General features: G+C 45.3%; 1 protein-coding gene across 1 annotated transcript in view; it reads left to right on the forward strand.

Moving 5' to 3' along the window:
• The window catches only part of LOC128511167 (rootletin-like), a 29,198-nt gene that overhangs the window by 6,770 nt on the left and 4,928 nt on the right, over positions 1-17,500 (forward strand). The window contains exons 4-27 of the mRNA XM_053483857.1: positions 97-288; positions 725-790; positions 9,341-9,429; positions 9,541-9,706; positions 10,098-10,204; positions 10,764-10,979; positions 11,150-11,240; positions 11,352-11,438; positions 11,550-11,756; positions 11,876-12,075; positions 12,194-12,376; positions 12,661-12,805; positions 12,912-13,058; positions 13,154-13,384; positions 13,545-13,738; positions 14,270-14,397; positions 14,528-14,697; positions 15,478-15,657; positions 15,799-15,933; positions 16,099-16,242; positions 16,358-16,596; positions 16,687-16,846; positions 16,936-17,103; positions 17,211-17,500. The exon at positions 17,211-17,500 is cut by the window's right edge and continues 143 nt beyond it. Coding sequence (XP_053339832.1) covers positions 97-288; positions 725-790; positions 9,341-9,429; positions 9,541-9,706; positions 10,098-10,204; positions 10,764-10,979; positions 11,150-11,240; positions 11,352-11,438; positions 11,550-11,756; positions 11,876-12,075; positions 12,194-12,376; positions 12,661-12,805; positions 12,912-13,058; positions 13,154-13,384; positions 13,545-13,738; positions 14,270-14,397; positions 14,528-14,697; positions 15,478-15,657; positions 15,799-15,933; positions 16,099-16,242; positions 16,358-16,596; positions 16,687-16,846; positions 16,936-17,103; positions 17,211-17,500 — 3,935 coding nt within the window. The remainder of the gene's footprint in view (positions 1-96; positions 289-724; positions 791-9,340; positions 9,430-9,540; positions 9,707-10,097; positions 10,205-10,763; positions 10,980-11,149; positions 11,241-11,351; positions 11,439-11,549; positions 11,757-11,875; positions 12,076-12,193; positions 12,377-12,660; positions 12,806-12,911; positions 13,059-13,153; positions 13,385-13,544; positions 13,739-14,269; positions 14,398-14,527; positions 14,698-15,477; positions 15,658-15,798; positions 15,934-16,098; positions 16,243-16,357; positions 16,597-16,686; positions 16,847-16,935; positions 17,104-17,210) is intronic.

Consider the following 17,500-nt stretch of genomic DNA (forward strand, 5'->3'; position numbering starts at 1 on the left):
TTATAGCAGTTAGAATTGAACTGAAAAGGTGTGTTTGTGTGTGTGTGTGTGTGTGTGTGTGTGTGTGTGTGTGTGTGTGTGTGTGTGTGTGTTTAGCTAGAGCAGACCCTGCGTTTGGAGGCGGGGGTGATTGACAGCGACTCCCCGGAGTGTGTGAGTTTGTCTCAGCAGGTGGTGGAGCTGCGACGGCGTCTCGATGAAGAACAAAACGCTTACAAACGCAAACTTACCGCCTACCAGGAGGGGCAGCAGAGACAAGCGCAACTGGTCCAAAAACTACAGGCCAAGGTCCTTCACTCTCTCACTCACTCACTCACTCTCTCACTCACTCTCTCACTCTCTCACTCACTCACTCTCTTACTAACTCACACTCTCACTCACTCTCTCACTCACTCTCTTACTAACTCACACTCTCACTCTCTCACTCACTCTCTCACTCCCTCACTCCCTCACTCACTCTCTCACTCACTCACTCACTCACTCACTCACTCACTCTCTCACTCACTCTCTCACTCTCTCACTCACTCACTCTCTTACTAACTCACACTCTCACTCTCTCACTCACTCACTCTTTCACTCTTTCACTCACTCACTCTCTCACCCACTCATCCCCCTCACTCCCTCACTCACTCACTCTCTCACTCTCTCACTCTCTCACCCGCCTCCCTCTGATGTGATGAGTTCATGTAGTTATGGATGAGTCTGTGTGTTGGTGTGTGTTCAGGTTCTGCAGTATAAGAAGAAGTGCAGTGATCTGGAGCAGTCCCTGCTGGAGAAATCATCAGAGCATGTGAGTGTCATTTATTTACATACACACACCATACACACACCATACACACACCATATACATCATACACACCCTATACACACCATACACACATCATATACATCATACACACCCTATACACACCATACACACATCATATACACACCATACACACACCATATACATCATACACACCCTATACACACCATACACACACCCTATACACACCCTATACACACCCTATACACACCCTATACACACCCTATACACACCATACACACACCATACACACACCATACACACACCATATACATCATACACACCCAATACACACCATACACACATCATATACACACCATACACACACCATATACATCATACACACCCTATACACACCATACACACACCATATACATCATACACACCCTATACACACCATACACACACCATACACACACCATACACACACCATATACATCATACACACCCAATACACACCATACACACATCATATACATCATACACACCCTATACACACCATACACACATCATATACACACCATACACACACCATATACATCATACACACCCTATACACACCATACACACAACATATACACACCATACACACACCATATACATCATACACACCCTATACACACCCTATACACACCCTATACACACCATACACACACCATACACACACCATACACACACCATACACACACCCTATACACACCATACACACACCATATACATCATACACACCCTATACACACCATACACACACCATATACACACCATATACACACCATACACACACCATATACATCATACACACCCTATACACACCATACACACATCATATACATCATACACACCCTATACACACCATACACACATCATATACATCATAAACACCCTATACACACCATACACACATCATATACACACCATACACACACCATATACATCATACACACCCTATACACACCATACACACACCCTATACACACCCTATACACACCCTATACACACCCTATACACACCCTATACACACCCTATACACACCATACACACACCATACACACACCATACACACACCATATACATCATACACACCCAATACACACCATACACACATCATATACATCATACACACCCTATACACACCATACACACATCATATACACACCATACACACACCATATACATCATACACACCCTATACACACCATACACACACCATATACATCATACACACCCTATACACACCATACACACACCATACACACACCATACACACACCATATACATCATACACACCCAATACACACCATACACACATCATATACATCATACACACCCTATACACACCATACACACATCATATACACACCATACACACACCATATACATCATACACACCCTATACACACCATACACACAACATATACACACCATACACACACCATATACGTCATACACACCCTATACACACCCTATACACACCATACACACACCATACACACACCATACACACACCATATACATCATACACACCCTATACACACCATATACACACCATATACACACCATACACACACCATATACATCATACACACCCTATACACATCATACACACCCTATACACACCATACACACACCATACACACACCATACACACACCATACACACACCATATACATCATACACACCCTATACACACCCTATACACACCATACACACACCATACACACACCATACACACACCATACAGACACCCTATACACACCATACACACACCATACACACACCATATACATCATACACACCCTATACACACCATATACACCCCATACACACCCCATACACACCCCATACACACCCCATACACACCCCATACACACCCCATACACACATCATACAGACACCATACAGACACCATACAGACACCATACAGACACCATACAGACACCATACACACACCATACACATCATACACACCCTACACACACCCTACACACACCCTACACACACCCTACACACACCATACACACACCATACACACACCATACACACACCATACAGACACCCTATACACACCCTATACACACCATACACACACCATATACACACCATACACACACCATACACACATCATACACACCCTATACACACCCTATACACACCCTATACACACCATACACACACCATACACACACCATACACACACCATATACACACACTTGTACACACCCTATACACACCCTATACACACCATACAGACACCATATACATCATACACACCCTATACACATCATAGACACACTCATACACACCCTATACACACCATACACACACCATACACACACCATACACACACCATACACACACCATACACACACCATACACATTATACAAACTGACCATTTTGATTCATACACATTGACATTTTATACAAACTTAAATAATTATTTTGATTGTGTGAAGCTGCTTTGCGGCAATGACAATCGTTAAAAGCGCTATACAAATAAAATTGAATTTAATTATACACACCATATACACATTATACACAACCCATACACATTATACACACCATATACACACCATATACACACCATACACACACTATACACACACCATACACACACTATACACACACTATACACATTATACACACCATACCCACACCATACCCACACCTTATACACACCATATACACACCATATACACATTATACACAACCCATACACATTATACACACCATATACACACCATACACACACTATACACACACCATACACACCATATACACACCATACACACACCATACACACACCATACACACACCATACACACACCATACACACACCATACACACACCATATACATCATACACACCCAATACACACCATACACCCATCATATACATCATACACACCCTATACACACCCTATACACACCCTATACACACCCTATACACACCCTATACACACCCTATACACACCATACACACACCATACACACACCATACACACACCCTATACACACCATACACACACCATATACATCATACACACCCTATACACACCATACACACACCATATACACACCATACACACACCATACACACACCATACACACACCATACACACACCCTATACACACCATACACACACCATATACATCATACACACCCTATACACACCATACACACACCATATACACACCATACACACACCATATACACACCATACACACACCATACACACACCATACACACACCATACACACACCATATACATCATACACACCCAATACACACCATACACCCATCATATACATCATACACACCCTATACACACCCTATACACACCCTATACACACCCTATACACACCATACACACACCATACACACACCATACACACACCCTATACACACCATACACACACCATATACATCATACACACCCTATACACACCATACACACACCATACACACACCATACACACACCATACACACACCATATACATCATACACACCCTATACACATCATACACATCATACACACCATACACACACCATACACACACCATACACACACCATACACACACCATACACACACCATACACACACCCTATACACACCATACACACACCATATACATCATACACACCCTATACACACCATACACACACCATATACACACCATACACACACCATATACACACCATACACACACCATACACACACCATACACACACCATACACACACCATATACATCATACACACCCAATACACACCATACACCCATCATATACATCATACACACCCTATACACACCCTATACACACCCTATACACACCCTATACACACCATACACACACCATACACACACCATACACACACCCTATACACACCATACACACACCATATACATCATACACACCCTATACACACCATACACACACCATACACACACCATACACACACCATACACACACCATATACATCATACACACCCTATACACATCATACACATCATACACACCATACACACACCATACACACACCATACACACACCATACACACACCCTATACACACCCTATACACACCATACACACACCATACACACACCATACACACACCCTATACACACCATACACATTTACATTTACATTTACATTTAGGCATTTGGCAGACGCTCTTATCCAGAGCGACTTACAAAAAGTGCTTTAATGTTAACAACATTGGATACATACTTACACTGGGTTAACTAAGTTAATAACTAAGTACCATTAGTCCAACACAACAGTTTTTTTTTTTTTTTTTTTTTTTTTTTTTTGGGGGGGGAGGGGGGTTAGTCCAAGTACTGGAGAAACAGATGAGTCTTGAGTCGTCGTTTAAAGATAGTCAAAGTCTCTGATGTACGGACATCTAGAGGAAGTTCATTCCACCATCTAGGTGCCAGAACAGAAAAGAGCCTGGATGAATGCCGCCCTCGATCCCTGAGAGATGGTGGGATGAGGCGAGCAGTGCTGGAGGATCGGAGGCAACGTGGTGCAGTGCGTGGTGTAATTAGCGCAGAGAGGTAAGTGGGTGCTGGGCCATTTTTGGCTTTGTAGGCAAGCATCAGTGTTTTGAATTTGATGCGGGCAGCTACAGGAAGCCAGTGCAGGGAGCGGAGGAGTGGGGTGGTGTGGGAGAACTTGGGAAGGTTAAAAACGAGTCGTGCTGCTGCATTCTGGATCAGTTGCAGAGGACGAATCGTGGACAGAGGCAGGCCTGCCAGGAGTGAGTTGCAGTAGTCCAGTCTTGAAATAACAAGGGACTGAACAAGCACCTGAGTAGCCTGTGAAGAAAGAAATGGGCGAATTCTTCTGATATTGTAAAGAAGAAATCGACAAGAGCGAGTAAGGTTAGCGATGTGTGGGGAAAATGACAGATGATTGTCCACGGTTACCCCAAGATTGCGGGCGGTGGTTGAGGGAGTGATTTGGTTGTTGTCCATGGATATCACAAGGTCTTGACCTGGAGATGAGTCACAAGGGATAAACAACAGTTCGGTTTTACTGAGATTGAGCTTCAGCTGATGAGCAGCCATCCAAAATGAGATGTCTGCCAGACATGCTGAGATCCGGGTGGAAACCTGAGTGTCAGAGGGAGGAAAGGAGAGGACAAGTTGTGTGTCGTCTGCATAACAGTGGTATGAGAATCCATGCGATGATATGACCTTACCAAGAGACCGGGTATAGAGGGAGAACAGAAGAGGACCAAGTACTGAGCCCTGCGGGACACCAGTAGAGAGTCTACGTGGGGCAGATGTAGATCCCCTCCATGTTACCTCATATGACCTATCTTTAAGGTAAGAAGCAAACCATTGCCACGCTGTTCCACAAATTCCAAGGCTTGTAAGAATAGATAATAGAATCTTGTGGTTCACGGTGTCAAATGCAGCTGACAGGTCCAGGAGGATGAGGACAGATGAAAGTTTAGCAGATCTAGCAGCATGGAGCTTCTCAGTGACTGACAGAAGGGCAGTCTCTGTGGAATGTGCCACTTTGAATCCAGATTGGTTTGGGTCATTAAGGTTGTTCTGTGAGAGATAAAGAGACATTTGATTATAAACCGTTCTTTCAAGAATTTTGGAAATAAAAGAGAGCAGTGATACCGGGCGATAGTTATACACACACCATACACACACCATATACATCATACACACCCTATACACACCATACACACACCATACACACACCATACACACACCATACACACACCATACACACACCATATACATCATACACACCCTATACACATCATACACACCATACACACACCCTATACACACCATACACACACCATACACACACCATACACACACCCTATACACACCATACACACACCATATACATCATACACACCCTATACACACCATACACACACCATATACACACCATACACACACCATATACATCATACACACCCTATACACATCATACACACCATACACACACCATACACACACCATACACACACCATACACACACCCTATACACACCCTATACACACCATACACACACCATACACACACCATACACACACCATATACATCATACACACCCAATACACACCATACACACATCATATACATCATACACACCCTATACACACCATACACACATCATATACACACCATACACACACCATATACATCATACACACCCTATACACACCATACACACACCATATACATCATACACACCCTATACACACCCTATACACACCATACACACACCATACACACACCATACACACACCATATACATCATACACACCCAATACACACCATACACACATCATATACATCATACACACCCTATACACACCATACACACATCATACACACACCATACACACACCCTATACACACCATACACACACTTATACACACCCTATACACACCCTATACACACCATACAGACACCATATACATCATACACACCCTATACACATCAAAGACACACTCATACACACCCTATACACACCCTATACACACCCTATACACACCATACACACACCATACACACACCATACACACACCATACACATTATACAAACTGACCATTTTGATTCATACACATTGACATTTTATACAAACTTAAATAATTATTTTGATTGTGTGAAGCTGCTTTGCGGCAATGACAATCGTTAAAAGCGCTATACAAATAAAATTGAATTGAATTGAATTTAATTATACACACCATATACACATTATACACAACCCATACACATTATACACACCATATACACACCATATACACACCATATACACACCATACACACACTATACACATTATACACACCATACCCACACCATATACACACCATATATCCACCATACACACACCATATACACACCATATACACACCATATATCCACCATACACACACCATACACACCATACACACCATACACACCATATACACCATATACACGCCATATATCCACCATACACACACCATACACACCATATACGCCATATACACGCCATATACACGCCATATACACGCCATATACACGCCATATACACACCATACATACACCATATACACACTATACACACTATACACACACCATACACATTATACACACCATACCCACACCATACCCACACCATATACACACCATATACTACGGTGGCCCTGAAGTGCAAAACAAATTAACAAAACTAAAAACAAAATAACAAAACCCAAAACAAAATAACAAATTCAAAACCAAATTAACAAAACAGAAAACAAAATAACTAATATCTGACTGGCCGAGAAGTGCAATACAAATTTACAAAACAGAAAACAAATTAAAAAGCAAATAACAGAACCCAAAAGTATTTTTTTGGGGGGGAGTTTTGTTGTTTTGCTTTTGTTTTTGTTATTTTGTTTTCGGATTTGTTAATTTGTTTTGCACTTCAGGGCCACCGTAATATACACACCATATATCCACCAGACACACACCAGACACACACCAGACACAATATACAGACCCTATAAACACCATACAGATCATATAAACACCATAAACACACCATACACACTTCATACACATCATACACACCATACACACCTATACACACCCTATACATCTTACACATATTCATTATACACACCATACACACAGCATACACATCATACACACCATACACACCATGTTCATCATACAAACCATACACACACCATTCACATCATACACACACCATACACACCATATATCCACCATATATCCACCATACACACATATACACATCATACACATCATACACACCATATACACACCATACATACACCATACATACACCAGACACACACCAGACACACACCAGACACACACCAGACACATTATACACACCCTATAAACACCATACAGATCATATAAACACCATACACATCATATACACATCATACTCACCATACTCACCATACACACACCATACACACCCTATACACACCATACACACACCATACACACATCATACACACTATACACATCACACACCATATACACACTATACACACACCATACACACCATATTCATTATACAAACCATACACACACCATTCACATCATCCACACCCTATACACACCCTATACACACCCTATACACACCATATACACACAATATACAAACTATTCACACCATACATACTGTGCACACCATATACATAATAACACCATACACATCTTATACATCACACACACCATACACACCATATACACATCATATACACATCATATACACACTGTTCACACCATATACTTAATAACACCATACACACCATATGCATTATACACACTATACACATACACACCATACAAACAATATACTGTACACCCTATACACATCATACACATCAATCACATCAATTACACACACCGTACCCACTGCACACACCATACACATTATGTACAGTATACATCACACACATCATACACACTATGCCCACCAGATACACATCCTACACGTGTGTATGTACATACAGTATATCACAGTATATGTGTTTATTTTACAGAGTGTGTGTGAAAAGTCCACTAACGGTCAGGATGAGTGCAGCAGTGAGCTGGAGACGGTCCTTATCCGCCTTGAGGAAGAGCAGCAGAGGTCTGAACACCCACACACAAACATGTGCACACCCACACACACACACACACACACACACACACACACACACACACTGATCCACACTCTTTTCTGTTTTGTCCTGGTGAGCAGGAGCAGCAGTCTGTCGGCGGTGAACGCGATGCTGCGTGAGCAGCTGGAGCAGGCCGGACTGGCCAATGAGGCGCTGAGCCAGGACATCCGCAGACTCACTGCTGATTGGACCAAAGCGAGGGAGGAGCTGGAGCAGAAGGAGTCTGATTGGAGGAGAGAGGAGGAGGTTTGATTATTTCTCTAATGAGATGAACTTTGTAGTGGACTGTTTCCTAAAAATATCAGTTTAACTAATTCAAATTCAATTTCAAATTTAAATTTTATTTGTCACATACACAGTCATACACAGTACAATGTGCAGTGAAATGCTTAGACAACTGCTCGTGACCTAAGAATAAAAGAATAGGAATAGGAACTAAATATGAAAATGTAAATAAAGGGTAAGTTTAACTAGGGAAGAATAAAATAAAATATACAAATAAAAGTTAAAAATAAAATAACTGTACACAAAAAAACACAATAAACTACTTCCAATAATAATAACATTTACGCAGGTGAAGTTAAATTATTCTAAAATAAAAACCCTTTTCCTCCTGATGTTTTCCGCTTTTTCACAGTCGTTCCATAACTACTTCAGCAGCGAACACAGCCGTCTGCTCACACTGTGGAGGCAGGTGGTCAGTTTCCGCAGGAGTGTGTGTGAGATGAAGAGTGCCACTGAGAGGTTTGATTTCACACACACACACACACACACACACACCAAATTCAAATTCAAATTTTATTTGTCACATACACAGTCATACACAGTACGAAATGTAGTGAAATGCTTACACGACCGCCATTGACCCTAAAAGAGAATTAAAGTTTACAATAAGAAATAAATATGAATAAAAGAAATACGATAGAAAATTTAATAGAAAAATTAAATTAAACTAGGAAAAATAGAACTAAAAATAAAAATAGAAATATGATGTACATAAAAATAGAAATATACTGTACAAATAGAAATATACTGTACTGGTGTGCAAATATGCATAGAACAAAGTGTCTTTGTGCAGAGGTTATTAAAGTGTCTTTGTGCACTGGTCCAGGATGTAAACGTAAACATGTAGTGTAGTTGTGAAGGTAGGTGTGCGTGTAATTGTCCATAGTGTCCATGGATGTAAAAAGATTGATTGATTGATCAATTGTGAAAAGATTGTGTTAGTTCTGCATAGTGGCCCAACACCGCACCGTACCCCAGCACACACTCTGTTAGTGAGATTATAATCGTGTCGTCTCAGGGATCTGTCAGTGATGCGGAGCGAGCTGGCCCAGGCGGCTCAGAGCGTGCAGCTGCAGTGTGTGTGCGTGTGTGTGGCGGTGCGGAGTCGTGAGGACGGTTCGGCGCTGGTCCTGGAGCGCGAGGCGGCTCAGCGCGTCACACTCGAGCAGCTGCTCCGAGAGAAAGAGAACGAGATCACAGAGAGCCATTCAGAGAGAGACAAACTCCACGACAGGTCTGTAAATAATAACAGTGTGTGTGTGTGTGTGTGTGTGAGAGAGAGAGACAGAGAGGACCTTCATAATGACCTATCCTGGGTTCGTGTGAAGTTTTCATATTTATATGTGCTTTTCATTACTGTCCCTGTATATACTGTAAATTGTGTGTGTGTGTGTGTATTCTCAGGCTTTTACACGCAGAGAGAGAGATGGAGAGACTGCGAGCTCGAGTAGACGAGAGAGAGAGTGAGATCGCGTCACTCACACGGAGCCTGCAGGTGTGTAGAATTCACCTCACCTCTAATTCCCTTTCATCTCAACAATTAACACTTCACATTCACCTTTTATCCTGAACGTGTGTGTGTGTGTGTGTGTGTGTGTGTGTGTAGGAGCAGAGCGGGGATGAAGAGTCAGAGCTACACACACTTCGCACTCATACTAACTCTCTGTTGGACACACTCAGAGACATCGCACAGGTAACACACACACACACACACACTCACACACACACGTCACAGAACACTCAGTAAATATCACCTTTCTCCTCTTGCTCCGTTCACTCTCTTGCTCCGCCCCCTGCGCTGTAGGTGATGATGTCAGATTCAGACTCGGGCGTGTTCGGCTCCTCGGCGGAGGCGGAGTCAGAGGACAGCGTTTTATTGCCGTTAATGCGCTCCTCCACCTCGTCGCCACAGCGATCATCGTCTCCATGGCGACCACCCACCCTGCCCCTGCCCGAGTCTGCCCTCTCAGCTGTGCGCGCCATGGCAACCAGTCGGAACCTACAGCTCCAGGTATACACTCACCTCACACACACACCCACACACACACTGTATAAACTTCTGTACTGTTGTGTGTGTGTAACATTTATTAAACATAAAATTATATACAAAAATAAAATGTTCGTCTGCAGGAGGTAAAAGGTCGTCTGCAGTCGGCGCAGTCGTCTGTCCAGCAGCTGCGCAAACAGCAGGGGGAGGCGGAGTCAGGCAGGAGGGAGGTGGAGCTACGTCTGCAAGCCGCGCAGGGCGAGAGGGACGAGGCCCAGAGAGAGAGAGAGACAGCGGTGAGAGAGAGAGAGCGTCTGCGCCAGGAGAGAGACAAACTCCTCAGGTTCTCCCTCACACGCGTCTCCACCCGCACATTTATTCTCATAAACATTCAATTACACTTTTTTGCGTTGGTGCATCTTTAATGATTGTCTTTCCCATGCGCTCTCTTTCGGTTACAGTGAGAAGGAGTGTGTGCAGCAGTCTGTGCAGGCTTTGCAGACGAAACTGCAGCTGCTTCAGATGGACTGCGAGAGACTGCAGCAGGCTGCGGCGTCTGCGCAGAGAGAGAGGGATCATGAACGAGTGGAGAGAGAGGCAGCCGTGCAGGAGAGGGAGCGCGCCAGAGCAGAGACTGAGAGAGTGTGCGTCTCACACACACACACACACACACACACACACATTACTGCACAGTGGGACTCGTTACTCCTCACACCTCCCAGCTGTTTGTTAGTCGTCAGCGACAGGTTTAAGGTCCTTTCTCACGGGGCCCACAGCGCCAACCTGACGAGGCTGAGGCTCGAACCTCCGACCTTTAGATCAGTAACTCAGAGCCTTAACACACTGAGCCACCACTAGTCCCTTTTTTTTTAGTCATTCTGTCTGTCTCACTGTCCCACTGTCTGTCTGTCCCTCTGTCTGTGTACAGTCAGTCTCAGATGGAGCAGAGCGAGAGTCGCTGCAGCTCTCTGCGCTCTGAACTGGCTGCAGTAAAGGAGTTTCTCCAGCAGGGGGAGATAGAGAGACAACTGTTCCAAACTGAAAAGAGCCACCTGACTGATACTCTGAGTAAGGTAAGCCCCATGCCCGTACACACACACACACACACACACACTTTTCTCTGTGTGTACCCAGCTGTGTGTGTGTGTGTGTGTGTGTGTGTGTGTGTCCTCCGTTCAGGTGGAGTCCAGTAACGCTGAGCTGATGGTGCTGATGGCGAAGCTGCGCTCTGAGGAGGCGTCACTGCGAGACTCTCTGGCCAAAATGAGCAGCTTAAACGAGGGACTCGCGCAGGACAAAGCAGACCTGAACACCATCATCATCCAGGTAAGACACACACAAATAAACACACACACACTCAGACACACACTCAGACACACACACACACACACACACACACACTGCTCTCTGCATGTACCCAGCTGGAGGAGGAGCGGAGTGTGCTGCAGGGTCAGAAGCGAGAGGCGGAGCAGGAGAAGCTGACCATCAGAGACGAGCTTGTCCGACTGGAGCAGGACCGACTGGAGCTGGACTCCGCCCGCCTCACTCTCCACCAATCGCTGCAGGAGTCTGAGCAGGCCAGGGCGGGGCTGGAGGCGGAGCTTCAGATGCTGCGGATGGACAGACAAAAACTGCAGGAGAAAGTTACACAGGTGAGTGTGATTGTGTGTGTGTGTGTGTGTGTATGCGTGAGTGAGTGTCTCTTCTACTGTCCGTCTTTCTGCCTGTCCTATTTTCTATCTCTGTCTGTCTGTCCCTCCCACTGTCTGTGTCTCAGCCTTGTCCTTACACACACGTCTGTCTGTGCTTTAGCTGTGTGGTGAGGTGAGCTCTTTGGGGGCGGAGCTCGGAATCATACGCGGCGAGGGGGAGAGAAGGGGTGTGGCTCTGGAGGAAGCCGGGCGGACTAGGGCGGAGCTTGCTCGCGAGAGGGCGGGGCTTGTGGTTCAACTCACAGCGTCTGAGAGAGACAACGCCACACTGACGGAGGAGCTCGCTGCGTTCAGGTGCAGTTATGGATTACATTTTTTTTTTTTTTTGATCAAAGTCTTTTTTTATTGGAAATATAAACAACTTACATATACATACATACATTTTTTTATAGCCGTACCCTTCCCCCCACCCCACAAAAAACTACAACAACAAAAAAAAAAAGCCAGTCAGCAGAAAAAGAAAAAAGGAAATAAATAAATAAAGTACACATCAAACAGAAAAGGAAGCGAAGCAAGTATTAGAAACAAAGACTAAAAAAGAAATCTTTTATTACAGATCTAATTGATCTGCATCTATATTTTTAAAATGGCTTATATATGGTTGCCAGGCATAATAAAATTCCTGAGTTATGGATAAAATTTTCATAATTTTTAAACAGATTTATTGTTTTGGCTTTATTTATATTTACCTGTATTTATAAATTCGTGAAGTGCCGTTGTCATGGCAGTAAAACACCGGCTGTAGTTAAAGAATAAACTTTGAGAGAAGGACCTATAGAAAATATATTGTGTGTGTGTGTGTGTGTGTGTGTGTGTGTGTGTAAGGGCGGAGAGGGAGGCGTTGGAGGCGAGTCTGTTCGAGGTGCAGCAGCAGCTGATGCAGTCAGACTCACGCAGAGAGCAACTAGAGAACGAAATCATCAACCTGAGAGCACGACATGACAACACTGCAGGTACACAGAAAGAGAGACCACGCCCATAACTGTCTGTCTGTCTGTCTCTCTCTCTCTCTGTGCTTATTACCTCTCTCTCTCTCTCTCTGTCTGTCTCTCTGTGTGTTTACCCGTCTCTCTGTCTGTGCAGCGGAGCTGAAGCGTGTGCGTGCGGACGGCGAGATGTCTGCGGCTCAGAGTGAGAGAGAGAGACAGGCTCTAAAACAGGAGCTGATTAACACTCAGCATGAGGCTCAGCTCTCGCTCCGTAATGCACTCTCTGACCACCAGGAGGAGCTGGAGAGACTCTCCAACGAGAAGGTCAGTACAGTGAAACCTCAGATTGCTGCTAATGTGGTTTACGAGTGTATTAAAAAGATTTTTTAAATAAATTTTGACTTGAAAATGAACAAGTCTTGGTTCACGAGCACAGAGTGTCATGTATCACGCATGCGTTTCTTGTTTTGATGCCGAGCATCACGTGATCACAACTGAGGCAACGGTTTTGTGGGTAATCGTCTCACCTGCTGGGTCTTTGTGCGCGTCTCTCACTGGTATAATCAACATCTGTGCACGCCTGTACTGTTTACCATAACACTGTGACCACGTGTGTGTGTGTAAAACATATTTTATTTTGTGCGTACAGCGTGCATGTACTGTTTCTTATAACACACGTGTAAGCACGTGTAAAGCAAAAGCAAGTCTTATTAGAAGGTTAAAAATCCATTTTCTCACTCAGCTTGTCACACTCTCTCTCTCGCCTTTAGCGTGTGTGTGTTTGTAAACCGGCACAGTGTCTAATTACATGCGTGCACACACATAACGACAGACTCACTTTACCACCTCTCTCTCTCTCTCTCTCTCTCTTTCTCTCCTTTTCACTGAAACGAAGCCGACTTGCCGCTACTGTGACCTCACCTAATGCTTGTGTTTTTAGATTCGTAAAAATAGTTTCCAGTATGAAGCAACCTTTTAATTTTAATACCTACATCATCACTGTGTAACGCATCACTTTATACAGTCAGGAGGATGGATCACAAGTGGTTTTTAGACACTCAGTAATGTGTGTGTGTGTGTGTGTGTGTGTGTGTGTGTGTGTAGGAGGCTCTGCGATGCAGTCTGCAGGCCGAGCAGGATGAGGCGCTGCGGCGCGTGAGAGAGGAGATGGACGCGCGTCTGCAGAAGATGGAGCGAGAGCGGGAGGAGCTGCAGGAGGAGATTCGGGCGTTACAGCACGCGCGGGATCAGAGCCTCCTGCAGGCCGAGAGCGACAAACAGCAGGTGAAGCTCACGTCCCCATACGCAGAGGTCCTCACCGCATCAGTGGAGGATCGAAACAGGTTCACATTCAGTGTTTATTTACCCTGTGTGTGTGTGTGTGTGTGTGTGTGTGTGTGTGTGTGTGTGTGTACGGCTCTGTAGGCGCTCTCGCTGAAGGAGACGGAGAAGGCCATGCTGTCAGAGAGAGTGTGCCTCCTACAGGCCGAGCTGGGCACTGCAAACCTGGAGCTGGAAAAACTGACAAGAGAAACACATCACCTGAAGGAGCAGGAGAGGGTGAGGGAACACACACACACACACACACACACACACACACACACACACACACTCGCGCACACACACAAGATTTTTAATGTATAGTAAGATGGATCTTCTGGTTTTCCCTCTTGATTTGTCTGGGGTCTAATTGTGTGTGTGTGTGTGTGTGTGTGTGTGTGGCAGGCTGCAGTAGGAGCCATGAACACTGAGCTGCAGGAGCTGCGCGTGCAGCTGGAGGACACGGTGAGCTCTAACAGACGTGAGCTGCGCAGACTGCAGGAGAACTGCACAGAACAGCAGATACGAGCAGACAACGCACTCAGAGAGGTCTCTCTCTCTCGCGCACACACACACACACACACACATACACACACACAGCAAAACTTCATATCAGTTCTCTATTTTTAAGCAGTAATGATAACACTCTCTCTCGCGCGCTCAGCTGGAGGAGTGTCGCGCTCTTCTCTCGTCCAGCGAGGAGAGCCGGGACGCCGCGAGACGAGACCTCTTGGAGATGGACAGGCGTCTGAGCCATTCACGTGACGTGGGGGAGGGGCATCGGCGAGACGCGGTGGAGCTACGGCGCTCCCTTGGTGATGTCACGAAAGAGAAGGACGCCCTGAATCAATCGAACGGCCAGCTGAGGGAGGCGCTGAGAGCGGCAGAGGGCGAGCGGATCAGGTGTGTATCGTAAATTTCACTGACACTCGTGTAACGTATGATAGAGGATCAGTGTTAGATTAGACGTGTGTACTGATGGGACTGGATCAGTGTGAAGCGTCAGTGTGAGGAGAAGGAGCAGCGCGTGGTCGTGCTGGAGGAGACCCTGGCGTCTGCGCAGAAGGAGGTGGGGGATCTGCGCAGCTGTCTGCGTGAGGTGGAGCGATCGCGACTGGAGGCCCGGAGAGAACTGCAGGAACTGCGCAGACAGGTCTCTCTCTCTCACACACACACACACACACACACACACACACACACATGGGGAATCATCAGGGAATCACAGTTTGTGTGTGTGTGCAGGTGAAGGTGGTGGATGTCGAGCGGGAGCAGAAAGCCAGAGAAGTGGCAGAGCTCCAGACTCGTCTCTCACTGGAGGAGCAGAAGGAGGAGGAGCGAGGGAAGGAACTCTTCTCCATCAAACAGAAACTCACCGAGGCAGAGGCAGCCAGGAACTCCCTCAGAAAAGAGGTGCAGAGAGAAAACACACACACACACACACACACTCACACACATTTTAAGCAGTTACACAGGCTGTTTACTGTATGTGTGTGTGTGTGTGTGTTCTGTCTCCCCAGCTGTTGTGTGTGCAGAAGCGTCTGAGCGACAGCGAGAGCGGTCGTCGCGGACTCGAGCGGGAGTTGAGCGCTCAGCTGCAGGAGGCGCGCGGCTCTGAGAAGAAGCTGCAGGACGAACTGAGGAACCTGAGCCTGCGTGCGCAGACCGGGGTCGAAGCGTCTGCGCAGACGCAGCTGCAGCTCAGCGAGGTACAGGGACGCCTCAACGCCACGGAGGCAGAGCTGACGCGGTCCGAGGCCGCACGCCGCGACCACGAGTTCCGATTGGCCAGCTTGCAGTCGGCACTGAC

This window comes from Clarias gariepinus, chromosome 23 (assembly GCF_024256425.1).
Source record: "Clarias gariepinus isolate MV-2021 ecotype Netherlands chromosome 23, CGAR_prim_01v2, whole genome shotgun sequence".
Classification (NCBI taxonomy): Eukaryota; Metazoa; Chordata; class Actinopteri; order Siluriformes; family Clariidae; genus Clarias; species Clarias gariepinus.